The following is a 27,823-nucleotide window of genomic DNA, read 5'->3' on the forward strand; positions in this document are numbered from 1 at the left end:
AATTTTTTACGATGATGAAAATTATTGAATTAGGTTGACATTTTCTTATTAATTTTGGCAACGGAAGAAAATTAAAATCTGAATATTTTAACCCGGAAGAAAGAGCTGAACAATCGCCGGGTTAAATTTGTAGCAACTTTGGTACGTATACTAAAAATAATGATGAGGGTGGTGCCCGAAGTCATTATTATCCAGAGAAGAATACTTTAAAGTAATTTAAGCAGCCAAATGTATTGTTATTTACTGAAGCATAGTTTAATGTAATTTATTTGCGCAAGTTATACTTTAAAAAGAGTTTTGGTGTTCCACTTTTTGATCGATCGCAGTTCGTACCTGGATCACGGTCCGCCAGTTGCCGACCGCTGCTCTGTAGCATAGAGATTGTTACGATATAGTAAAGTGTTGATCTCCTAAGAAGACACTCGACGTTTTGTAATTAAGATTTGTAAAGACAATTTGAAACGCTCACCACAGAGTTGTTCGTTTTATTAAAGCAGTCAGAGCTTAAAAAAACCCGAACATTTTCCTTTCTCGTCCATATCTCTTTGGCCTGATAAGATCCACGGTTATCTTAATGGATAACTCTCTTTTGTCTTGCTTTGTTTTTAAAAAATATCGCAATGATCAGATAACTTTTTCTTTTTTCTTTTTTTTTTCAACCATGCAGCGTTAGAGGCGAAACCGATTGGAGTATCGACTATTAGCAATGGCTCATTTGAAATTAAAAAAGAACAGCGATGTGTTTTCATCTCTACCCACCCCTTCCACACCGGTAAGAAATTAATTTTGCTCACAAGTCGCTGTCTGCCTCTGCTGTTCGAAACTATCGTCTGCCTTTTGGTTAAAAAATTATCACTATATTATCATCTGTTGTGCTTTACTTACCAATTTATTATCGTCTGTAAGGTTTTTTATTTGCATTATTTAGTTTAAATATCAGATGCGCAATTTTTTTTTTCTTTTTTGAAATGGCAACGGTAAAAGAAATTAGAGAGAATAGTTGCAATATTTTGATGGAATGTCAACGCTGCTGTTTTTCTCGCTCATTGTTGTCGGAGAATATTGTTTTATAATTTGCATAAATATGTAACTAAAAGATTTTCTTATTTAAATAATAACTGAAAAATTTTATTTCATTAAACTTAGCAGCAGAAGTTCATTTATTTTAAAAATCCAAAGAATTTGCGTGAACTAAACGCTATCCTTCTTTTACACTGAATAAGCGAAAAAGTCAAAATGATATTTGACTTCATCATTTTTAATGAGTTGCAAATTTGAGCAAGGTAAATATGGCTATATTTTAACCTAATTTGGATCCAAAACTGAATTAGTTTGGTATCACTAAAGAGCAACAATGATTTGCTTACCTGAAGAATTTAAGTTAATTCATATGATAAAGAATAAGGAGATTTTAAGAAAGATTTTCTTAATTAAGAATATAATTAAGAAAATCAATTTGATGTTTACATGTTTGTTTGTTTAATTCAAGAGACACTCTAAATTTACATGTAGATTTCATGTCCTTGAGAAAAGTAATGTTCACTGATAAATTAGTTGAAATATGTAAGGGGAGATGGGGCACGCTGATCTGCTTTTCTACTTTCATTTTTTGTCTCATCAAAAAATTAAACAAACAATTTTATTTTCTACCATGAGTTTTATTAAATATTTCTCATCACTCCAGATTTTTTTGAAAATGTTCAATTCGTTATTTAAAAAAAAAATATTTTTTAACATAACTTTGTGAAACGAACCAACGTGTCCCGAACGCATTACGAAGACTACTTCTATAAGAATTTTAATGATAAATAACATCCACTATTGCTGCTAACTTATTTTCTTTTCTGTTTCACATGAAAAAAAAGGTTAAAGATTAATATAACATGCCGAAATATGAAATTGACCAACATCTACTTTTGCCTTATTTATAGCAGAACCATCTACATTTTCTAAGCAATCAGCGCAACCCTGGTCTTCATCAACTTCACTGTTGAGATGACTAGATTTTTTTTTTCTAATTCTTCTAAAAGTTTTTGCGTTTCCCGGGTTTTCTAAAATTGGAGCTCCGTTCTCTGCGTTCTTGGTCAGCAGAAATGTTGTCATTTTTTTTTTCCTTTCTAACAAAAAATAAAGAAACTACAAATAATTCGGAACTAAAAGAACTTACTTCAGGAGATGAATTCCATTTATTACTCCATTCTTCATTAAAACCATTTTAAAAATTCAAGTGTAAGACTTATGAAAATTACTCAGCACTGAAAAAAATTATTTCTCAAATGAAATGTGTTCAATAAAACTTTATCATGCGATTTTGTAAAAAGAATTTGTAGCACTGTACGAGCTATTTGTGTTGGTGGTACTTTAAAATAAAAAATATTAAGGGGTCACAGTACCTTTCAAACATTTTTTTATAATTTAAGTAAATTTTATATTTCTTTGAAACCATAACATGCATACTTATTTCTTAATCAAAAATTTATTTTCAAAATTTAAAAATATTGCCTACTTTTTTTAAAAATTCCAAAAATTGAGGAAAATTTCAATTTTTTTAAAATCCCTAAGGTTTTTTTTATTTTTTTACTAATTTAAAAAAGGTTTTTTGCTAAACGATCACTATAATAATCTCTAAAAAACAGTGCATTCATTTGCTTCTGAGTTTATTAGAAAATCTTCTGTGATCAATTATGTAAAAAAAATCAAAGTTTAAAAAAAAAATGGTTTTTTAAAGGTTTAACATGCTCTAAACATTTGAATAATTTATAAAATGCTTATCCAATGCACAGTTTTGTCAAATATGTTATCCCAATTGCAAAAAGTATTACTTTAATAGAAAAAAAATCCTTAGGGATTCTAATGACATGAAAACACAAAAAAGCCATCATCGAGAAAAAGCAATTTAAGAGCCATTATTTTGAAATTCAGACAAAAAACGGAAATTTTGGCAGTGACCATTTTTGATTTTCCTAATTTTTTTATATGTCAAAGTAGGTTATGAGAAGTGAACATTCTGAAATTTTTAGCCTTCCAAAAAAATTTTTTCGCTCGTTAAAAATTCCCAAAGTTTGAGGTTTTGCAGCGCTTTTTTAGAAAAATTCTAAAAGTCGCATTTTAGTGCGCTATAGCTCTTTACAGAAACACCACCTCACGGTTATGTTTATATTTATTGGTTGTACTGTATCTAGTGATGATGATTTCATAGTTATTTTGGTTGGGGATTGTTGCTTTCTTCAGATAAGGGGTCGCAAAGTATGGATTTTATCCGTTTTCGCGCATGTTTAACCTGCGTTATTTCCCCCAAAAAGCCACCCCCCTGAAAAAAATGTGACATATACTGAAAGTTTATACTATGAAGAGAGTAAATAGCACAAAATTTGTTTGAGGTTTAATTTTTTTTTAGGAGAAAAATGCCCTGATATTTTTCAAATTTTCAAAAATTGTGCTTTTTTGATCGCAATTAACTCAAAACAGCATCACTAGGGAAAAAAAACCTTTTATATATTATGGTACCTAGCTATGTGTAAAACATCATGAAAAAGAAAACAGCGTGGGATCTCTTCTTGTTTTCTAGAAAATAATTCTTTTTGTAGCTCATTCTATGCGTTTTCTCGTGCGTAAAACGTGTGTCCAGTATGCAGATTAGATCTGCTAAAACTTAAAGAATGTAGTAAGAATGTATATATGTACGTATGAAGAAAGAGAAAAAGACTAGCACTACTTTATTTTTCTGATTTTTTACAAATTGATGGTATTTTAATTGCAGGTAAATCAGGAAACGATAAATCGGTATCATATATATATATATATATATATATATATATATATATATATATATATATATATATATATATATATATATATATATATATATATATATATATATATATATATATATATTGATCTATCGTTTTATCGTATTAATCCCAAAATAATTCTTTCATATTTAAGTCCATTAGGGTATCCCGTCCATATATGAGAAAAAAAAAATTTTGAGCCACACTATCAAAAGAGGTGTCAAAATTTGCGAAATTTTTCACAGATCACGAAAAAAGTAAAAAAAAATGGAATTGCGTGTCATCTTGAGGGCTCTACCGCTCTTTGAAGTTTTGCATATTTTACATTTTTGACAGACCTAAACGATATGATTTAAAAAATACAAAAATAAAGTTTAGAAACCATTTTATTTAATAAACTAATGAAACAAAGCACAAGAAAATAAAATAAACAAACTACAGTTTATAAATAATGACAAAAGTTTAGAATTTAAACTTATTTTTGTGTCCAAAATTTAGCATTTCTGCGCGAGATTGCAACCTGGTTCTAACGAAGCCATCTCTAGAAGTAGCGTTAGTAAACACTTTGTGAAGCCTGTGTTATTAGTTTAACACATCTTTCCACAGATTGTGAGTGGCAAGGAAAGTCAACGATTTCCAAGCTATTATCTTTTGCCATAATTTGAAGGTTCTCGTTAGAAATATGTCGAAGAACCGGTGGTGCTGTAACCTGACACTCTTGCCAGACAATTATTTCCGTATAATCTTTAGCAGAGAAGTTAATTTTTGGTGTTTTAAATATTCTGCGTTTAGTGCTACTTTCAGCCTCTCTAGCTTTTTTTATTCTTCGTAATGCTAACTCCCGAATGTGCTCCCTATCATCAAACAACATACTGACCAGCAGGTTTTCTGGGTGCGCAAAAAAAGCATTTCTTTCGATAACAGAATACACGACAGATTTCAAGTTTTCGGGTAAAAATCGAGAGTACACAATCATTTGAAAAAGATGTTTGGCTGCTTCCTTAAAAGATGACTTTTGCGTGATTAAGAACCAAACTGGAGCGTACACTTTAACCACGTAGTTAACAAGTAATCGCAAATTTTCTGTTGGATTAAGAGTACTTACATAAAGTCTGAGTATACGATTAGCAGAAGTAGGCCATCTCGAGTGCGCCATTTTTCCAGGTTGGCGATTTGCCAGCTCAGGACTACAGAAACCAGTTGATACAGCTTGACAAATCTCATAAAGATATTTTTGATCCGTGCTTAGTTCATCAACCACATTTTTCGGCAAATTAGGCAAATTACCATCCACCGCGCAAAAAGACAATGTCATTTTATTTTCACAACCAGCTAACTGTTTTCCAATAAGTCCGGAATATTCTTTAGGACCCAAAGTGCAACCATCTAAGGTCAAGAATAAATGACGAAGGGGTAATTCGTTGGCATGAAGCATACACACACACCATTGCAATGGTCTTTCCAAATACTCCTCTAAATATTGAATCACGCCACCCTTCCAACCGGTGTTTATTGCAGTTCCGTCACATCCAACGCAAATCACATCTTCTAAATTCAAGCATTGACCTTCTAATAGAGCTGTAATCGAAGTTAGAATTGCCTTTGCAGTGCCACGACTTGGCGTTGTGTGTCCCAAATAAATTGATCCGAGTTCTGCTGAAATTGAGATTTGCTCTTCTAAAATTTCATTGCGATGGTAACGAGCTCCTATTTTCTCATTTATCAGAGTCTTGTCTTTACGTCCAACAAAGTAAATGCTTTTTATAACAATACTTTCAATATCTTTGGAAGCTTCTTTCCGAGCTTTAGCTACAGCTCTGTGGATTTTGTTTTTATCAACAACTAGAGTTAAATCTTCTTTTGAAACCAAGCCGACATCAGCTAAAACTGCAGAAGCAACAGCAGCAGCAGATCGCGTCGACAAACCGAATCTATCACAGACCTTAGCAACAGTTGGCAAGATCAGTGTATTCCTATTTGTCGTTGAAGTTGATGGTGTCCCTGTAGAGGCCGTATTCGTCTCTGTTATGGGATACGTTTCTGGAGAAAATTCACGCATCGAATCGTCATCAAAATTTGCTGAGACAGAATCGTTATTTTCAGTAGAAGACTTTTTTGCTGCCCTTTCAAGTTTTCTCTGCTGTTGTTTCATTAATCTAGCTGTTTCTTTCTTATCGACACCTCTTATCACCATTTTCCTGTCATTTCTTTGATCCAACAAGAAACTTCTCTCATTGATGGGAACTTTTTTAGGTTTTAAACACGAACAAGACTCAAATACAGGGCACTTACAAGCCGCAACGTCGAAGAGCTTCTCAGATGACTCTATAAAGCACTTCAGTTTATTTTCAAAACTATCACTTCGTTTGCTTCTGGGGTATCGTTTAAAATTGACGTACTTTTCGAAATAGAATTTTAATAATTGATTTACTCGTTCCTTAGCTACGATTGGAATTGAAGCTTTTGTCCAAATACTGTTGATTTTTTCAGAAACAATTGTATATATATCTGAACTGGAAGGGTCCTTTCCATTATGCATACATTTCTGTTCGCTCCTGACAAATAAAATAAATTTTATGACGTCTTTTACAGTAGGTAGCTGCCGATCATCAAGTTCCTTGTAGGGTCCCAGTATAGCACAAGTAGTCTCGCTACGTCTCGAACTCATTACTTAAAACTAACAGAATCGGCATATAACACTAACAATTGCAACTGTACTTTTATAGCATTAAAATTACTTTGGCTACGAAGAAAACACCCGTGAGTCAAGCCAAGAAAGCCCTCGAAACAAGTAAAAGGAATTAGCAAGTTGAAACCAAACAAAGTCGAAGTCGTCAGTAACATAAGGTTACAAATCCTGTAAATAGTAATTATTGTAGGAACGTAACCTGTAAATAGTTTCCCGTAATGAATATACAACCCCTTTTCATATGGCTAAAGTATACGACCCCTATTTCCTTTTTGTTCATTGATAAAATTTGATAACGGTCTACTACTTTACAGAAGCGTGTGGAATATTTGAGAAATTTCTTTTCGGTGTCTATATAAGCCGTTAGCGATGGATAAACAGGAGAGTTTCGATTGATATTTCGAACTGAGAGCATTTTTGCTCTGTTTATTGCGAGGCATTTCGCTGTGTTGTTTTCGTATTTGGAAGTAAATACGTGTGTAAACGTTGAGTTTACGGTGTTGTGTGATAATTGCTTAATTGCTGATGAATAATTTAGCAGTTGTTGACGATGTTTCCTGTACATAGTGTAAATAAATTTCCTGTGTTTTTATCAAGAACTGTGTCATCCTTTCAAGAAAGTGGAAGTCGCACCGAGTCCGTTACAATTTGGCGCCCAACGTGGGGCTTCTTCTGGACTTTCTTGGAGTAAGTGTGACTTTGGACATTTTTTCATAAAGACTTTTTTTGAATGAGGACTTTATTTTTATGGTGATTACTCGCGCAATGGATGAACAATTAAAACAACTTCTTGACGCAATCACCTCTGTGAAGAGTGATATGGCGGCTAATCAAGAACAATTAAAAAGTGACTTGACTGCAAGTTTTACAGCTAATCAAGAACAATTAAAAAATGATATGGCGGCTAATCAAAACCAATTGAAAAGTGATTTAACGGTGCTGAAAAATGACCTAGTTTCTAACCAAGAGGAAATTAAAAACGATCTTACTTCGGTAAAGACTGTGATGGAAAATAAATTTAAGGAGATAGAGCATCGAGTTGATGCTATTGAAGGAAAGTTTGAGGCAGTTGAAGGCCGATTCATCGCAGTGGAAAATAAAATCGAAGAGAAATTTGAAGAAAAATTAAGTTCCGTTGAAGGCCGATGCAATGCTGTAGAAAATAAACTGGAAGAAGAAGATAGAAAATTTCATCAACTTAAAGAAGACATCTTTAAAGACCTGGAAAGGAGATTGGCGATCGCGGAAAGCAGCTCTGTACAGTTTGGCGCTCCCACATCGGTTGCTCGACCGTCCATTAAACTTGCCACATTTAATGGGAAAACTTCGTGGCAGGTTTACAAAACTCAATTCATGATAGTGGCGGAAGCGAACGGATGGGACTCTGCTACCAAGGCCTGCCATCTTGCAGCATCCCTGAGAGGTGACGCAGCGGACATTCTCCAGACCCTTCCGGACAGCCAGCGCCTGGATTTCGCCGCCCTCACATCTGCGTTGGAGCTTCGCTTCGGTGAGAAGTGCCAGAAAGATTTCAGCCGACTCCAGTTGAAGTCCCGTTTCCAGAAAACCGGGGAAACCCTGCAAGAGCTTGCGGCGGACATCGAGAGACTGTCTCATCTTGCTTTTTGCGACTGTCCTGCGGATGTTCGAGACAACCTGGCACTCAACTACTACATCGACGGGGTTCGAGATCCGGAAATCCAGAAAGCTCTACGGATGGCGGATGTCAAAGACCTGAATTCTGCTGTTGTGTATGCGATGAGATACGAGGCCGCCCAAGAAGCAACCCGTGTGGATCGCCATCTAATCCGGACTCAGGAAGCTGATGAATCTGATTCCAGGTCGTCCCACCTCGCTGAACTCGAGAGAGAACTCGGTGACTTGGCAAGACATCTGAGTAGCATAACAGCCCAAAAGAAACAAGAGCAGAAGTGCTGGAAATGCGGTAGTGAAGGACACCTGCGAAGGAGTTGTCCGGCTCGTCAAGCTACGCGAGGGAAGGAAATCACCACCACCAGAGATCTGCAGATTTCTTCTTCTAGTAGTGGCAGTGATGGACTTTTCATTTACGCACATGTAAATGGGAACCCCTGCAGACTGATTGTCGACACTGGAGCCAATGTGACAATCATTAGGACAGATGTGGTTCGTGAATTCGGATTGAAACTGCTGTGGACATCGCCACGCGTAAGTCTCCAGACTGTGACAGATGACAAAATCGAGATTGACGGTAAAGTGGACTTGGAAATAGTGTTTGGGAATGACACCTACCATCATACGGCATTCGTCGCTAATATCACGGACCCCTTCATTCTCGGATTGGACTTTTTGAAGAAATATGACTTCACTCTCGACTTCAAGACTAATGAGCTGCACTCGATGAGAGAAGACATAGCCGTTTTCCCTGCAGAAAGTGATGTAAAATCCGCTCATCAAATAATAGCCCAAACAGATTTATCGATTCCCTCAAGGTCAGAATCATTAATACCTGGCTCCCTTGAAGAAAGCAATAGTTTTCGATTTGGACTCATTGAATACCCTAACCTAAGCAATAACCTAAAAGGAGTGCTGGTAGCATCTACGCTTGTGGACCTTTCTAAGGATGTAATTCCTGTGAGAGTCGCCAACGTGAGTGAAAGGCCAAGGAATATCCGGAAAGGTGAAGTGTTAGCAACTTGTACTCCAGTAAACTGCATCATTAGAAGAATCAATTCCCCCGAGACTGTGTCTTCCGAGTCCTTGACATCGAAGTTAATTGGGAGTGCGGCATTATCGAAAGATCAAAGAACTGCTGCGGGAAAACTGGTGGACGATTTCAAGCATCTGTTTTCATCTACATCGGAGGATGTCGGCCGTACGAATTTAACGCAGCATAGGATTTACACTGGAGAACACCCCCCTATTAAGCAGCATCCAAGACGACTACCATTCGCCAAGAAGGAAGAAGTTGAGACCCTCCTGAAAGAGATGAAGGAGAATGATGTCATCGAACCGTCATCCAGTCCTTGGGCTTCTCCCATCGTCTTAGTCCGAAAGAAAGATGGCTCCACCAGATTTTGTGTCGATTACCGACGGCTGAATGAAATCACCAAGAAAGACAGTTACCCTCTTCCACGGATAGACGACACCTTGGACACTCTTTCCGGACACAAGTGGTTTTCGACCCTGGACTTGAAGAGCGGCTACTGGCAGGTTGAGATACACCCTGATGACCGAGAAAAGACAGCATTTACAACTGGACAAGGCTTATGGCAGTTTAAAGTGATGCCCTTCGGCCTCTGCATTGCACCAGCTACGTTCGAAAGTCTTATGGAAACAGTGTTAAGAGGACTTTCTTACGAATCCTGTCTGGTCTACTTAGACGATATCATCATCGTGGGACGCAGCTTCGAAGAACATCTGGCAAATCTTAGGAAGGTGCTGCAAAAGCTTAAGGAAGCCAATCTGAAGTTAAGCCCGTCCAAATGTAATTTGTTCCGCCGGGAAGTGAACTACCTTGGTCACATTCTCTCTTCTGAGGGTGTACAAACCGATCCAGAGAAGGTATCTGCGGTCAAGGGTTGGAGTCGTCCCGAAAACATCCATCAGCTGCGAAGTTTCCTGGGGCTCTGCACGTACTACAGGAAGTTTGTGAAGGGTTTTTCCAATATTGCACGACCTTTGCATAAGCTGACGGAGAGCAAGCAAAAGTTTGAATGGTCCAAAGAATGCGAAGATGCATTTCTACGACTGAAGGAGGCTTTAACATCAACGCCTATCCTCGCCTATCCTCAGCCTGAAAAATCCTTCATCCTGGACACTGATGCGAGCAACGAGGGCATTGGAGCTGTTTTATCCCAAGAAATTGACGGCAATGAACATGTCATCGCTTACTGGAGCAAATGCTTATCAAAGTCGGAGCGAAATTACTGCGTCACCAGAAAGGAGTTACTGGCCATAGTGAAAGCTGTAGAACACTTCCATCATTACCTCTACGGCCGAAAGTTTCTGCTTCGGACAGATCATGCCTCGTTAACTTGGCTTTTGAACTTCAAAAATCCGGAAGGCCAGATAGCCAGGTGGATACAGCGGCTCCAGGAATATGACATGGAGATCAAGCACCGAAAAGGGTTGTCTCATGGCAATGCAGACGCTTTATCAAGGAGACCCTGTCCTGAGAACTGCAATTATTGTTCCCGAATCGAGAAACAGTATGGAACGACAAGCCCTACTGCCTATCAGGTGACAGTGACTCCAACTTCATCAGAACCTGATCCATGGAGTGATGACCAAGTTCGAAAAGATCAACTTGAAGACCCCGACATAAAACCAATTTTGGAGTTCATGGAAAGTGACAGTCGACGCCCTAGCTGGCAGGACGTTTCCACCTTCACTCCTGCAACAAAAAGATACTGGGCTTTATGGAACTCACTCCATTTACGGAACGGCGTACTGTACCGAAAATGGGAATCTGATGACGGCAAAACATCTAGGTGGCAGTTACTACTTCCCCGATCAAGGATTTCAGATGTTCTTAAAGAAATACATAGTAGTGCGACTGGAGGACATTTTGGTGTCTTGAAAACCCTCAATAAAGTTCGGGAGCGCTTCTTCTGGAGCAAGGCGAAGGATGACGTGGAGAAGTGGTGCCATTCTTGTGACGCCTGTTCTGCTCGTAAAGGACCGAAGAAAAGAAGCAGAGGGAAGCTACATCTGTACAACGTTGGAGCTCCTTTCGAACGAATTGGGATCGACATCCTGGGTCCTCTACCAAGAACTGCTGATGGGAACAAATACATTCTTGTTTCCATCGACTACTTCACCAAATGGCCGGAAGCATATCCCATTCCAGATCAAGAAGCTACTACCGTAGCAGAGACTCTAGTCCAGCATTGGATCTCGAGATACGGAACACCTTTGCAGATTCATTCCGATCAAGGGAGGAATTTCATCTCTGCTGTGTTTAAGGACCTATGTCAAATTCTCGGAATTGAGAAAACTAGGACAACACCACTACACCCACAATTGGACGGCTTGGTGGAGAGATTTAACCACACAATCCTGAATAATCTCTCGCTTATGGTATCCAGAAATCAACAGGATTGGGACAAGAAGCTACCTTTGTTCCTGCTGGCCTACCGCAGTGCTGTCCACGAGACTACCGGATTTGCCCCATCTCAGATGCTCTTCGGACGAGAGCTTCGGCTACCTTGTGATCTCGCTTTCGGTCGTCCTCCGGATGCGCCTTCATCGCCTGAGGAGTACATCCAGGATCTCCAGGCCCGGTTGGAAGACGTTCATAACTTCGCACGAGAGCGAATCAACATCGCGGCGGAGAAGATGAAGACCAGATACGACACAAGGTCTACTGGACATGAATTCAACGAAGGCGACAAGGTTTGGTTATGGAATCCCATCCGACGGAAAGGTCTTTCACCCAAATTGCAGTCGCATTGGGATGGACCCTACAAAGTCCTTAACCGACTAAATGACGTCGTAGTGAGGATCCAAAAATCACCTAATGCAAAACCTAGGGTTGTACATTATGATCGGTTAGCCCCATACTATGGCCATAGTTCATGAGTATTACGTAAACAACCATGGTTGATAACATAAAAGTTGTAGATAATTTTTGCTTTTAATGTTTAGTAATATTTCTTGTTATTATTGTGTTTCCTATGCATTATTGGTTATTATTTAATGTGTGTATTTGTGAACTTGTGATAGAAGTTTGGCACCCTTTCTGGGGATTGTACTGCCCGGGACGTGCAGTCCTTAGGAAGGGGGCAATGTTACAAATCCTGTAAATAGTAATTATTGTAGGAACGTAACCTGTAAATAGTTTCCCGTAATGAATATACAACCCCTTTTCATATGGCTAAAGTATACGAACCCCATTTCCTTTTTGTTCATTGATAAAATTTGATAACGGTCTACTACTTTACAGAAGCGTGTGGAATATTTGAGAAATTTCTTTTCGGTGTCTATATAAGCCGTTAGCGATGGATAAACAGGAGAGTTTCGATTGATATTTCGAACTGAGAGCATTTTTGCTCTGTTTATTGCGAGGCATTTCGCTGTGTTGTTTTCGTATTTGGAAGTAAATACGTGTGTAAACGTTGAGTTTACGGTGTTGTGTGATAATTGCTTAATTGCTGATTAATAATTTAGCAGTTGTTGACGATGTTTCCTGTACATAGTGTAAATAAATTTCCTGTGTTTTTATCAAGAACTGTGTCATCCTTTCAAGAAAGTGGAAGTCGCACCGAATCCGTTACAATATTGTTGCATGCAAATCGAGACGTGGCGCCAAGCTTCGTGGACGATTCTACTGCGGAAATGGGGGTTATTCCCATATAGGCATTTACAGTAGTAATCACCATATGTTTTTTTTTTTTTTTTCTGTTCGTGTTGATATTACGAATCACGATCTTTTTATTTCAGCTGTCGAGCTTGTATTTCACAGTAAATTTATAACTTTATACACAGTACTTCTTTTTCAGTTGCCATAAAAATGACAATTTTTCAAAACTTTGACGATCGGTAGAGCCCTGAAGATATAGTTTTATTCTATTTTTTAAATTATTTTTGTAATTTACGACCGATTTCGCAAATTTTGAGAGGTCTTGCATTAAGAAAAACGGAAAAAAAAAATTTTCGGGACACCCTAATGTCCATAGCAATGATGAAAGAAATTTCTTAAACAATATCTGCTTCACTTTCCTCTAAATGTCTATTTTTTATGTTATCTTCAAATACCTCTAAAAGGCTGTCGGTTCTTGATAAATCAGTATTATTTGCTTTTTTTTTTTGCTTTGTATATCGGCTAAAAGCAGGTTGAATTTGACTTTTTGTCAGATATTGTTCGGTTGGAATATTTTTATGTCTTCAATCATCTCTGTTCTCATTGCATGTCCTACTTGGTCGGGCGTTTGATTTCTCCCGGTTTTATCACCATAAAGGAACTTTTCTTAAAGAAACTCTATTTTTTTATTGAAAATCTTGTACTTTTACGAGTTGGGAGAGCCCACTCCTCACATGAGATTACAAAATGTTTTCTTTGTTTTCTCCTTGTTGATTGGTAGATGCCTGACCAAGACCATAAGAAACAGAACTCTGAACAGGTATTTGAAGATGACATAGAAAATAGACATTTAGAAGAAAGTGAAGCAGATATTATTCTTGAAATGTCTTCCACTGCTATAGACATAAATAAGAAAGAATTATTTTGGGATTGATACGATAAATCAATGTATATATATATATATATATGATATCGATTTATCGTTTTCTGATTTACCTGCAATTAAAATACCATCAATTTGTAAAAAATCAGAAAAATAAAGTATTGCTAGTCTTTTTCTCTTTCTCTATACACATATATATACATTCTTACTACATCCTTTAAGTTTTAGCAGATCTCATCTGCATGCTAGACACACGTTTTACGCACGAGAAAACGCATAAAATGAGCTACAAAAAAATTATTTTCTAGAAAACAAGAAGAGATCCCATGCTGTTTTCTTTTTCGTGATGTTTTACACATAGCCAGGTACCATAATATATAAAAGGTTTTTTTTCCTAGTGATGCTGTTTTGAGTTAATTGCGATCGAAAAAGCACAATTTTTGAAAATTTGAAAAATATCAGGGCATTTTTCTCCTAAAAAAAATTAAACCTCAAACAAATTTTGTGCTATTTACTCTCTTAATAGTATAAACTTTCAGTATATGTCACATTTTTTTCGGGGGGTGGCTTTTTGGGGGAAGTAACGCAGGTTAAACTTGCGCGAAAACGGATAAAATCCATACTTTGCGACGCCTTATCTGAAGAAAGCAACAATACCCAACCAAAATAACTATGACGTCATCATCACTAGATACAGTACAACCAATAAATATAAACATAAGCGTGAGGTGGTGTTTTTGTAAAGAGCTATAGCGCACTGAAATGCGACTTATAGAATTTTTCTAAAAAAGCGCTGCAAAACCTCAAACTTCGGGAATTTTTAACGAGCGAAAAAAAATTTTTGGAAGGCTAAAAATTTCAGAATGTTCACTTCTCATGACCTAATTTGACATATAAAAAAATTAGAAAAATCAAAAATGGTCACTGCCACACCTTGTCTGAACTTCAAAATAATGGCTCTTAAAGTTTTTCTTTTGCGTAAGAACACATTGCGACCATTGACTTAAACCACTCACAACTTTTTAACTATTTGAACAAAGCAATGAAACTTTTCCCGTGTGTTCAGAATAGATTTTAGTTTTAAAATAAGCGATATTTTTTTTTTTTTTTTTTGATCGTTTCATCATTTTTGAGGTACTGCACCCCTTAATGGTAATAAAAATATTGAGACTCGTGCCCCGCTGTCCAACGAACCCCAACTCCTCCTACCTCTTTCAATTTATCTTTTTGCCAATAAAACAATTTACAGTTAAGGTAGAAACTTTTTGTTTAAAAAAATAAATAAATGAAAATAAAATTTCTTTCTGCCAAATTAAAAGTTTTGCTATCACGTATTGAGTTCTGAAACATCGTTTACAATTTTTTTTTTTTAAATCTTTTCCAATGTGTTTGTTCGATAATTTATTACTTCATGTTCCTAAAAGTATATGTTTCACGTGAATGTTAGTTTATCTTTTTAGATTTTCTTTCACACTAAGTGCTCGCCCACAAAAAATGTCACACTCTGAATGGAAAGGACTTGTAAAATTGTGAGTAATAGGTGTGTAAAATGGCTCTAATTGCTAGCTGAATTAGCTTTTCAAATATCAGCTAATTTGAACGCTTTGATTATTAAATGTTGTTTTTCCAGGGCTGGTAGATATTTTTAGGTAACATTTATGCATGATAGAAATAGCAACACATTACAGTGTTTATAACGGTAAACTGAACAATAAGCAGTAGGCAACGTACTTTGAAACAATTTCGAATCTAATCCCAATTAATCCGAGAAATGAACAATTTTAATCCAATTTGTACTTCCTTCAATGTGAAAGTGCTTCTTTGTAGCACCTTCTTTCGTCCGCCATTGAAGTGTTTGAACGATGCCAAAACGCACGCGCAAACGAGTCACCCTGCTATTGCGTGGTGTGTTGGCACCTTTATTAGCTTCGTTCATCCAGTGAGGCCCCCAAAGACATCTTTAACACTTTTCCTACACAGTCAGATTAAAAAAAAAGAAGAAAAAAAACCCTGAAATTTTACTGTAAAAGTTTCATGTTGCCAGAAACTTTACCGTAAAACCTATTTTACAGTAAAATTTTACGGTAAAATAAAAGAGAGTTAAAAATAGTAAATTGTGAACAGCAGGTTCGAACTCGGAACTTTCGTATTGGCGAGTGGCTTTGCTGACCACCATAACACCCCGTTTGCACTGCGAGCTAAGCGCGCTCAACCCATCAATGCACTTACGAGTTAAGCGCACTTACTTTAAAAGTCGTTTGCACTAGAGAACGCACTTAAAGTTTAACTGCAAACCGCGACTTCAAATGGAATGGTAAATTAACTGTAACTGTGTTTATGCTGTGGAAGAGAAGGAACTTAGATTCTATTCCTCTCCATCTGAGCACTGCGCCGTGGCGTCGAATGAAAAAAAATATTGTTTTCTGAATCAGCCGTGACTGTGACTGTAATTATCGGCACTTCTATTTACTATTCGCAGCTTCGTCATGAACAACGAAGTTGCAATAGCTCATATATCTTATCAAGCTAATCTTACATACTTGTTTAAGAAACGTGTAAATTTCAAACGACAAATATTATTAATGATTGAAAAACAGGACAAAATTCTTCAAGAGTTACTGATGTTGAGTTTGGTACTGGCGGACAGTACAAGATGTCCAGATTCATGGTCTCTGGCAAAAGAATCACAGTGGTACGAAAGAATTGCCACTGCTTTCACGGACGAGCAGTGGAAAAGCAATTTCCGAATAACCAAAAGTATGTACTTTGAACTCTGTGATCGATCATCGGAACTTGAGAGGAAAGCGAGCAATTTCAGGAATCCCATTCCTCTTGGCAAGAGAGTTGCAATTGCTCTCTACAAACTAGGCTCGTCAGCAGAATATAGGACCATTGCCAGCCTATTTGGAGTTCACAAATCCACAGTATGTGAATGTGTCTTGGAATTCTGCTCATTACTTGTGGACAATCTTCTTAAAGAAGTGATAACATTTCCATCTAGCACAGCAGAAGTTTCTCGTTTAATAGGAGAATTGGAAGATATTTGGGGCTTTCCTCAATGTTGTGGAGCCATTGATGGTTCCCACATTCAAATAAAACCCCCCAAAAAAAACGCAACTTGTTATCACAATTATAGAAGTTTTTACAGAGTAATACTTCTAGCAGTGGTGGATGCAAAATACAAGTTCCTATACATAAACGTGGGGGCTACGGGAAGAAATAATGATTCTTTTGTATTTAAAAATTCAAATTTATATCGTTTTTTCCGCCAAAGCACCATTCTCCCACCTCTAAACAGAATACTAAACAATGTTAGTGTCCCTGCATGTTTGGTTGCAGATTCCGCATTTCCGTTGCTGCCTTTTCTGCAGAAGCCGTACATACAGAGGCACCAAATGCCAGAGTATCAAAAACACTTCAACTCTACACTCTCTAGAGCTAGAGTTGTTGTAGAAAATGCTTTTGGAAGGCTGAAGGCTCGTTTTCGTTGTCTTCAACAAATGGATTTTTCCATCAAAAACACAACGAAGATTATACAAGCCTGCTGCATTCTAAACAACCTCTGTGAACTAAACAGTGATGATGTTGACCCAACATGGAGTGTTCCCCAAGCTCTTCCAAATCAAGATACCGAGGAAGGAGACACTGATGAACAATCAGTGCGCATTAGAGAAGCTATTGCTAATTTTCTTGCCTCTTAAAATGTATATATGTAGATAGACCTTTTTGTACAAAATTTTGATGTTGTTTTTCACATATATGTTAAATTAGTTTACAAAGTGATTTTAATTGTATTTTGATAATAGTTTATTTTTTTAATTTCTCAAGTAACCTTCAGTTTTGTCATTGACCATTGATCTTCACATTTCAAACTGTCAGTTTTCGCTGTATTCAACATCATAAATTTTTCAAGAACTTTGTCCTGCTTCTCAACCATTGCTAACATTTGTAATTTAAAGTTTGCACATTTTTTAAACAAGTATGTAACGCTGCCTTGATAAGATATAAAATTATTTTAAATGTTTAAAATAAAAAGACCCTATTTTAAAATTCAGATTGTTTATTTCATTTGTTTAAAATAATGTAACAGTGAAACCTATGTCCAGGAGCCCCTCAAACTTGAATTGTTGTGAGGATAAACTTCACAATGTTTCGAATGAAATAAATAATGGGTAGACTTAGCACATACCTACATATATGCAATTTATTATGTTGTTGCGCTAAGGTTTGAAAGTTATATCTACAGTTCACCTCAAAAATGAGAAGCTTTTTTCAAGTTTTCCTCCATATATCTAATCCAGATTTCACTTTTTCAATTTTTTAAATCTTGCATTTTCCATGTCCAAAAAATTGCATATTGGTAAAATATGTTACAAGGAATCACCTCCTAACAATAACTTGATTTTGATAAAACATTCAGATACCACTTATGTGCTTAGAATAGCAGTATAGGTATATAAAAGAAATTTATTAAATCGTCAGATAAAATGTGCCGAATCGTATTTTTGGGAGGATGCAGCAACTTCCTTTTGATATACCTACCCTTTTCTTACACGGAGAAATGAACTTCATTGTTAACAAAAAATGAAATATGATCATGCATACATAACAAATACCTATACGTAAGGAGTAGATATGTTATAGGCATAGTTCAATTTGCTTCAGTATTTTTCACTTTCTGTATAGTGAACTTCTTCGTACCAATTTTACCCCATGCTTTAATAATGTCAGTACATGTGAAACGAGCTAATTTAATTGAACTACTTGGTTTTATCAGAGCAGGGTTGATTTGGTGCTCAAATACAGCTTACGTAGTAATTGTTCTTCAAAAATAAATTCTCCTTCCACATAAAATTATACATGATACAGGACTGAGTCATTTGTTAACAGCATTACAGCACCGGAAAATTACCCACCTTGATGCATATTTTAATGGATTTAACGGGGTACAATCATATTGTCAAAGAAACATTCAAAAAAACTATGGAACAAATAAAAATTCAATAAAATAAACTTATGACTATTTTTCAAGGCCCCCATGTCTCGATTAAAATTGAAAACTTTAATGCAAAATAAAAATTTGCCGAGTACTGGATATTTGGCGAGATTTTTATCAGGTAATTTTTGGCACTTTTATTTTAATTAGAAAGATTTGTCTCCTCCGAACAAAAATTTACAAATCAAGTAAAACTTTCTATTCTGCAAAATATGGGGAAAAAACATTTTACGTAGCAAACGAGTTTTAAAGTCATGACTTACATGTTTTTTTTTTCATTCTCAAGTATTGAAGCCTAATACCACAGATAATCCACTATTAAAACACAGTTGGTTTCATTCTACAAATTAAAAATTATTAATATATAATAATTATTATAAACACAAACTATTAATTACACATGCAAAACTTATTAATAACACAAAACTACAAAATTAAAATCATTTATTTAACAAATCCCTCAGCACATTTGTTTGTTCTTTTAAAACTTCAATAATACTGGCGTCATTTTCTACAGATTGCTTCATTATATTCAGCATTTCTTTCGAATTATCGTTATAATTCTGCTGTATGTTATTGAATTTTTGTAACAATTCGCCCAAAAATCGGGTCTTTTTCCCTCCTTCAACTCTTCTTCTCTTTGGTCTCTGAAAAAAAATAAAATGAATAAGAGGGGTTAGGGCAAAATAACCTAAGTGACGCTACAAGAGGGTGTTGAAGTCCTATCTCAGTGTCTTCCTCTGCGGTGCCCACGACAGTAAAAACTAAAACGTTTTTGAGAATAACTATAATGAAACAAATTGCTAAACATGAACATTGGGAAGTCTGCTTTTTCAAAAGGAGCTAGCAATATATATTAACATCTATTGAACAGTCAAAAAATTGAATACTGGATATTAGGAGACAAATACTCGGCAATATGAACAAAATAATGAAGTGATTTTTTTCAAAATTAAGAATTTCAGTTGCCGTGTACAACATTTAATTAAAAAATTGCTAACCTGGGGTGCAACAGAATCTTCTAGATTTGATGGACCAGCTACTGGTTCCAGCTCGGGAAGTTCAGGCCGGGGACTTCCGACACCAACATCTTCTACTGGATCTGCAGCAGGTAGCTGACAATTCAAAAAATAAAATAAATACTGAAGAAAACTACATACACTCTAAATTGCTTTTACAAAAAACGACAAATGACTGTACGCATCCAGAGAACTAATAATTATACAAAAACGTAGGGTAGCACTCCACTCTGAGAGGCAGAGAAGAGGAAATTAGAAATAAACCTTGCAAGGTGATGCCATTTTGTACAAGTCAACATAGTTCATAGCGTATCAACTAAGACTATCAACAACTTACCGCATGCAAATTTTTACTGAGAAGAATAAGCAGCATTTTACTCTTGGTATTAACATGACATCCAGAGCTGATCAAGCAATTCAAAGCATAAAAACTCTAAAACTTTTCTTTTTTTTTTTTTTTTTGCAAATGCCAACCAAGAAGCAAATTGGCAAAATTTGTTAATACAAAAGGTGTTATGAATGAAATTGTATCTGAAATAAAATCACATTCCCTCTATGATTTATTTGATAAATATCAATTTTTAAACAATGTAATAAGATTACCCCCCCCCCCCCCAATTTTAAGTTTTTCCACTCGATACATTTTTTATATAACTGGTCCAAGTAATACAATGCTAGTAATGAGGATTTATGCTACGCACTTGATTTGGTAATGCTCCACTTTCCTGGCAGTCCTCTTCAAGAGACATGTCTGTCACTAAAGATGCTGCAAAATAAATAAATAAATAAATAAATAAATTATGAGCATGGTTTAGATTTTATGCAAATAAATTTTAAGTGTTTTTTAATATCCTTATTGCTCACTATTTTCATCGGCCACAAAGCTGTTATCCATGCTTTCCACCATTGACGATGCATCTTGGCACGGTAGCACCCCAATCACTTCATGCACCGCTTGAAAAAATCTCCATTTGGACGGTTCTCCTCCAGTTGTGCCAATCTTAGTTTTTTCTTCCCTAGAAGTACAAAAGCATTTTCAGAGGCGACCAAAGGTTTTTTTGTAAATGATATGCAGCTTCAAATCTTAAGCATTCAAATGCATCACTAGATATTTAGTTCAGTAATTAACCAGATTAATATATGCACATAATCAGTCCTGTAACCCTGGGCAGAGGAGAAGGGAGCTTTGTCCCCCAATACATTTAATTTTTCATGTTAAAAAGGAATGTCACTGTAACGTAAATGTGTTTAAAAACTACCGCTTTTTTTGGGGACTTCCTGTAAACCCCACAAAGGTGAGTTACCCCAAATACTACTTTTCCCTAAGTACGGCACTGTATTCAAGTGTATGAACTGTACATACTGTGGGAGTGGGGGTTAAAATCTGCTCAAAAATTATTATAAACTAATATCAAAATGATCATTACAAACTTATCATTGCAATGCAATGTTTCAGCCGAGTTTATAAGTTCTTTAGCAAAAATGCTAAAACTGGAGAAAATGCTTTAGCAATACGCTAAAATGTCAAATTTCTATTTTAATCCCTCAAATTCAAAGTATAAAAATACAGTTCCAAATCAGAGAAGTAGAAATAGTAAAATATCATTCATGAAAGGAATGGAGAAAAAGGCCCGGTTTGTTGTCCTTTATTATTTGTGCAGCTAGATAGGTTTTTGTACAAAATTAATTGACTATGGGAAAATGGCGTGTTTTTGGGCGGAACCACTTCTATAACATCTGGGATTGTGAATAGAGACGTACCGAGTACTCGCGAACTACTTGGTACTCGGCCAAACTTTGAATAGGTACTCGGCCCATACCGAGTAGTTGCAAAAAAAGCAATATTTCCATGACAGATATTAATATTTATAAAAAGCGCAATCATATATATAATATTCTGCAATCATTTACAATCAAGGGTGCCCAATGCAAAATTTTTCTCCATGGTTTAGAGTATTTTCTACATGGAAACGGATTTCAGTACAGTAAAAAGATTTTAAAATTTGACCTTTAATAACTTATTCATTAATGGCTGGAAAAGAATTTTTAAATACATTTTTGCAAAGAAAAAAGCATTAAAAGAAAGGAAGTTCTCATTTCTAAGGGGGGTGGGGCAGGGCTTGAGCCCCCTTACCCCCTTATATGAGTGCCCTTGTTTACAATTCAAATTTACAAGTGAAATTTAAATTTTGAGATTAATGAAGTTTGTAATCCTTCAATGGAATTATGGACATGTGCTTTGGGTTTACAAGGAATTCCTTTTTCAATGCGCAAAATGTGACTCACAGATTTAAAGGCATCCGACAAAAGGCAGATTTTTTTGTGGAATGTCTTTGCATTCTTTAACTCACATTTTACGCCCTGAAAAAGACGTTCCTTTTCAGGGCTGGATTTGGAAGTGTGGAGGCCCCTAATCAGGGTTCAAAATTATCCCATACTTTGATATATATCCGACTATTTTGATACACATGTATTATATCACATAAATTTTCAATCAGCACAAGTTAGGATATTTTGTAAAAATTTTATTGTGGGGGCCCCTTTGTTGTGGAGGCCCCGGGGCAGCTGCCCTGCCGGCCTTGTTCCTTGTAATGCAGAAACAAGTGTCTGTAGTGCATTTGTTTTCTTTGCTTTCAAAAATTATTTATGTTGAGCGGACTAGAACTATAATAGATTGGTATAGTTTGTTTTAATTCTAACTTGATTAATCATACCTTTTCTTTATTTACTTTTATTTATTTATTTATTTATTTATTTTTTTTTGTAATTTTTGACAACAAAATTTCCTAAATAATGAGCAATTAAATTTCAGCAGGAATTTAGTTTTTAAAACTATTATATGGACTAGGAGGTCTATACTACTATTCCAATAAGTTCAAAATTCATCACACGTGTTTCAGTGGTTCTTCTTAAAACATAATTGGTACTCCGTGACTCGGCCGAGTGCTCGGTAACTCGGTACTCGGCCGAGTACTTGGTACTCGGCCAAAGTGCTACTCGGTACGTCTCTAATTGTAAACAATAAAAAAAAAACCTTTATGTTTACGAATAAATTTTGAAAATTCTTATTTACATTGACACAATTTATTGCAAGAAAAAATATTGTACAAATGCATACATAAATAAATAGAAAAAAATCACTCACCTGTAACGTCGGTTTAAGTTTTGTATTTTTTTCGAGATCTCTGCAGAACTCCGTGTAAATCCGTATGTTTTGAAAGAACAGCTCATTCCTTCATAAACCACACGGTTGCGTTTACTTTTTCTTAAATTTGCAAGATTCTCATGCCATATATTTACGAGGGCAAACGTTTCATCGTCTGCCCAATTGTCCTTCCGCTTTAAGCTCAAGGAGGCAGCCATCTTTAAGCGACGAATGTCTTGTTGAGCGGCTTTCCAGTGTCGCTCAACTGAAGCGGCTTTGAGATGCGCTAAGTGAATGCGCAGTAGGTTAGCTGAAAACTAAGCGGCTTAATTCCGCCAGTGCAAACGGGGTGTAACAGTCTGTTCACGTTGACTGAGGTGAAATACGGTGTTATCTCCTTTGCACTATAAGCTACGTGGTGTATCAATTGGCGCTGCAATCGTTTATATTTTACGGTACTATTTTCTGTAATTTTTAATGCACTGTAAACACTCCATTTTACTGTAATATTTTTGAATTTTTAACAGTGTAGCCTCCATTGCACCCCTAGGCACCGTTTCTTCACCCCTGTGTTAAAATCTTTACACATTAGGTTCTAACAATGTATACTAGAAATATCAGTTTGCATTCTATTGAATTCATAAACTCATTTGGTACTGATTTAAGGAAAAAGGAGGGAATACTTGGTAAGTAAACGATGTTGATTGATAGCGCAGCATCCTGAAAAGTGCTAAAACGACATGTGGAACCAAAAAAAAAAAGAAAGAAAAATTAATTTGAATTTTGACATTTTGAATTCAAATTATGTTTTTCGCAATCACGAGTGTGTGTATGTAGGCGTGTGGGATGTATGTGTGTTTGTGTGTAGGGGGTATGTGTATGTGTGTGTAGGCATGTGTGTTTGTGTCTGTGTGCTGGCATAAGTGTGTGGGTAGTTGTGTGTATGAATGTGTGTGGGGGGGGAGGGTATGTGTATTTATTTATAGGCATATATGTTTGTGTCTGTGTGCACGCATGTATGTGTGGGTAGTTGTGTATATGTGTTTGTGTATGTGTGTGTATGTGTGTGTGTAGTTGTGTGTGTATGTATGTGTGTGTAGTTGTGTATGTATGTGTGTGTAGTTGTGTATGTATGTGTGTGTAGTTGTGTATGTATGCGCGTATGTATAGGATATGTGTGCAACCTGGAGACGGCTTTCGCTTTAGGAGCAGCATCGTGAGGACCCGGTTGACGGTGATGGTGCGGAGGGTAACCGTGGGAAAATAAAATCAAATGACATCAAAACATTCAAGTGAGAACAATAAGCAATTGTGATTGCTCAAAAAAAAAACTTTTTCTTTTGTGTCCAGAGTTTTAGAACTGATTTTAGCTATGTTTCGTGCGCTGAACTGCAGCATGAAATTAGGTTTTCTCTCTTGTCTCTACTTTTAGATCACTGTTGCTGTTATACCCAAACTGTTCAGTTTTCCCCTTTTTGTGCCCTTATAAAGCAAGTATAGGCATTGAAACGAAGATTACTTCCTGCATATTTGCACTATTTTGAACCCGCAATTCTTTGGGGAAATTCATGAGAAGTAGTAAACAATGGACAAGTGTAGTTACAGAGCTGCAACGAATTAACAGTCAATTTGTTTTTTTGCCATGCGTTGCGGTGATATGTAATGAGTTGGATGTTTGTGTAAAATGTTTAGGCCGTGGTAGCCCGATCGGTAGAGTGTCGGAATCGGGGCCGGAGGGTCCTGAGTTCGAACTTCGATGGTCGAAGATCCACCGTCGTCATTAAAGGGGACTGGGCGACGTTAAATATGCTCGTGGTCTCAATGTCCTCCAAGTGAAACAAACGATACCTCTGGGGGTGCTAGCACCAGGTAGCTATTAGCTCCTGGTCTAGTTCTAAATTCTCATTAACTGTTCGATCCGGTGATGGTTCTGCCATCTATCGGTATAAAAAATAATGGACGCAAGGCACTTAGTATGCAGTCCTCGACATAAATACAGTTTTTGTCAGTTGTGACTCGGAATCGAAATCGAAAATGTTTGAAAGGTCCTGGTCACAAGCCAAACATTATCTCGAAGCCCTTTGTCGTAAAACCTTATGAACTCAAGCACTCACTGGGAACCAGGAGGGCTTATTTCAGGACTTATGAAATGATCAACCACTCGATTAATATATTGTTTTTCCACACCTTAATCACAGGTAACGAAAAGGAAACAAACTCAGTTGAAAACCTTAATTTGATTTCCTTTTCTTAAGTAACAGACAAGAACAATTTTGTTCATTTTAAGTCCCCTAAAGTTTGAGGGCCCAAGACGGCATCCTAGTTGGCCTGTTCAATAAGCAATCTCTGTGCATTTGTATAATATAATAATAATAAAAATTCCATGTTTTTTGCTTTATTTGCTCTATATATTTAACTTTACGCCGAGTCTCGTACATTTCACTGAAGTACTTCCTTTTTGAGGTGTTAGGGATAATATTGTCATATTTGCATTTTTAGTATCAAATTCATACAAAATCAGTTCCAAATTCTCCGGCAACCAGATGATTGAGGGCGTCACCAGTTTCGATATTTCCTATGAAGGTAGGGTCATACGGGGGAAATAATGGTCACCAACTTTTTACAGTTAAAAAGTGTTTTTACAAAAAAACTAAATTATGCTAAGCCATCCTCATACATTCAATTTCCCTACATCAAGGTCAAAATCAATGCAAAAGTGAAGTAAATAAGATTTAAATAAAAATAATTATTAAATAAAAATAAAAAACCCGACTGCGTAAAAACCAAAAATACTAAAAAGAACGAGCTGATGTGTGCATCACATGACTTCCTTTTACACCAATTTAATGTTATTTCTCTATTATTGCAATTTTAATGTGATTCTCTCTCTAACTCTCTAAATATCACCAACAATGGCTACATTAAAACCAGATTTTAAAAAAAATAGCCAAATTTGTCGCCAAGTTGGCGAAAAAATTTGGCAACAAAACGGCTACCAAAAGACTGGCGATATATCGCCAAGTGTCCGCCAAATTGTAACACTACTTGAGTTTGCATCGAAATTAACAATGAATTCCCCCCAAAAAGGGGCAAAAGTCCCCGTTAGAAACACCCGAATGCAACCAAAAAAGGAGGTGCACAACTAAACCTCACTAGGAGTCTACGTACCAAATTTCAACTTTCTAGGACATTACGTTCTTGAGTTATGCGACATACATACGCACATACGTACATACAGACGTCACGAGAAAACTCGTTGTAATTAACTCGGGAAACTTCAAAATGGATATTTCGAGCGTCTATACGTTCTTAGGTACATATGTACGTGTGGTCGGGTCGAAAAAAAAACCTCAGCATTCATTTGGGGGTGAGCAAAATGGAAATTAAGGCCGATTTTTGAGTGAACATTTTTTCGCGAATACAATACTTCCTTTTTTGTAAAAGGAAGTAAAAAAGAGTCACCACTGAGCTGAATATATGTTTTTTTAATCTCATTCTTATAAAATAACAAATCAGGAATGGCTAGGTATATTTGGCAGGAGAACAATTAATTTATAAGAAGCACAAAAAAAAAAAAAAAAAATCGTCGCCAAGTTGGCGAAAAAACTTGGCGACCAAAAGCTTGGCGATACGTCACCAAGTGTTTACCAAATTATAACACCACTTAAGTTTGCATTGATATTAACAATGATTTCCCCCCAAAAAGGTGCAAAAGACCCCCTTAGGAACATCCGAAAGCAACCAAAAGGGGAGGTGCACAACTAGACCCCACTACGAGTCTATGTACCAAATTTCAACTTTCTAGGACATACCATTTTTGAGTTATGCGAGATACATACGCACATACGCACATACGCACATACATACAGACGTCACGAGAAAAGTCGTTGTAATTACCTCGGTGATGGTCAAAATGGATATTTCGCGTGTCTATACATTCTTAGGCACTTTTCCGCATGTGGTCGAATCGAAAAAAAAACTCAACATTCATTTGGGGGTGAGCAAAATGGAAATTAAGGGCGATTTTTGAGTGAAAATTTTTTCGCGAATACAATACTTCCTTTTTTGTAAAAGGAAGTAAAAATGTATAAGCCCAGTAGTTTAGAATGCTATTAAGTACTACTGAATAACTGCACCATTTAAATAGTTTTATATTCGTGCACAGATAAGACATATCATAAATTCAAACGCAGAATAGAAGGATCAACAGTCGGGGCCCATTCAAATTTTACGGGGTTCCTTGATTCAAAAAGGAATGGGCCCCGATTGTTAATCCTTCTATTCTGTTTTTTAATTTATGATATATATATATATATATATATATATATATATATATATATATATATATATATATATATATATATATATATATATCTTATTTGTGTGTGAACGAATATAAAACCATTTCAATGGTGCAGTTATTCAGTAGTACTTAATAGCATTCTAAGCTACTGGGCTTATGCATTTTTCTTTTTAGTTTTTTTGGTTTTTACGCAGTCGGATTTTTTTTTTTTTTTTTAATAATTATTTTTATTTTTACACTTTTTAGTTAATTTTATTGGCTTAGTCATTATGATTATAAGACTCGCATTCTTGTCATTTCATTGAGAGAGTTTGTATCGTGAGGTTTATTAAGTAACTTGCGGTGGTTTAAAACACAGATAATTAGTCCCTTAGGGACCTAACTCGGCTTAAAGCTACATGTGCTTGACCTTTAGCAAAAATGCGAGAACTAAGTCAACCACAGGACAGCTATATAAACAGCCTGTATAACTCATGATGACGCGAGCTAGCAAACATCGTCAGTCAAATCTTTCTAGCAAAACTAAAAAAAACCTGTCGCGAAAGTACACGTAGCGGAACTCAGTCCCCTGAATCACGACAAAAACAAATGAGGGGAAAGTACATCCGGAGCGAAAGTGGAAGTCCAACCCACCGCCTCAAGTGTGAGAAGCAATCGCTTTGACCACTCCGCCACTGAGGTCCTAATTAGTAAACAAAGAATTCAAGCAGTGAA

At 36.3% G+C, this 27,823-nt stretch overlaps 1 protein-coding gene across 1 annotated transcript in view; it reads left to right on the plus strand.

Annotated features, from left to right (window-relative positions):
* Positions 1–664: 664 nt before the first annotated feature.
* Positions 665–27,823, plus strand: part of LOC129224140 (uncharacterized) — a 78,372-nt gene continuing 51,213 nt past the window's right edge. Inside the window, exon 1 of the mRNA XM_054858556.1 lies at positions 665–772. Coding sequence (XP_054714531.1) covers positions 707–772 — 66 coding nt within the window. The 5' untranslated portion in view covers positions 665–706. The remainder of the gene's footprint in view (positions 773–27,823) is intronic.

The sequence above is a fragment of the Uloborus diversus genome, chromosome 6, assembly GCF_026930045.1.
Source record: "Uloborus diversus isolate 005 chromosome 6, Udiv.v.3.1, whole genome shotgun sequence".
Classification (NCBI taxonomy): Eukaryota; Metazoa; Arthropoda; class Arachnida; order Araneae; family Uloboridae; genus Uloborus; species Uloborus diversus.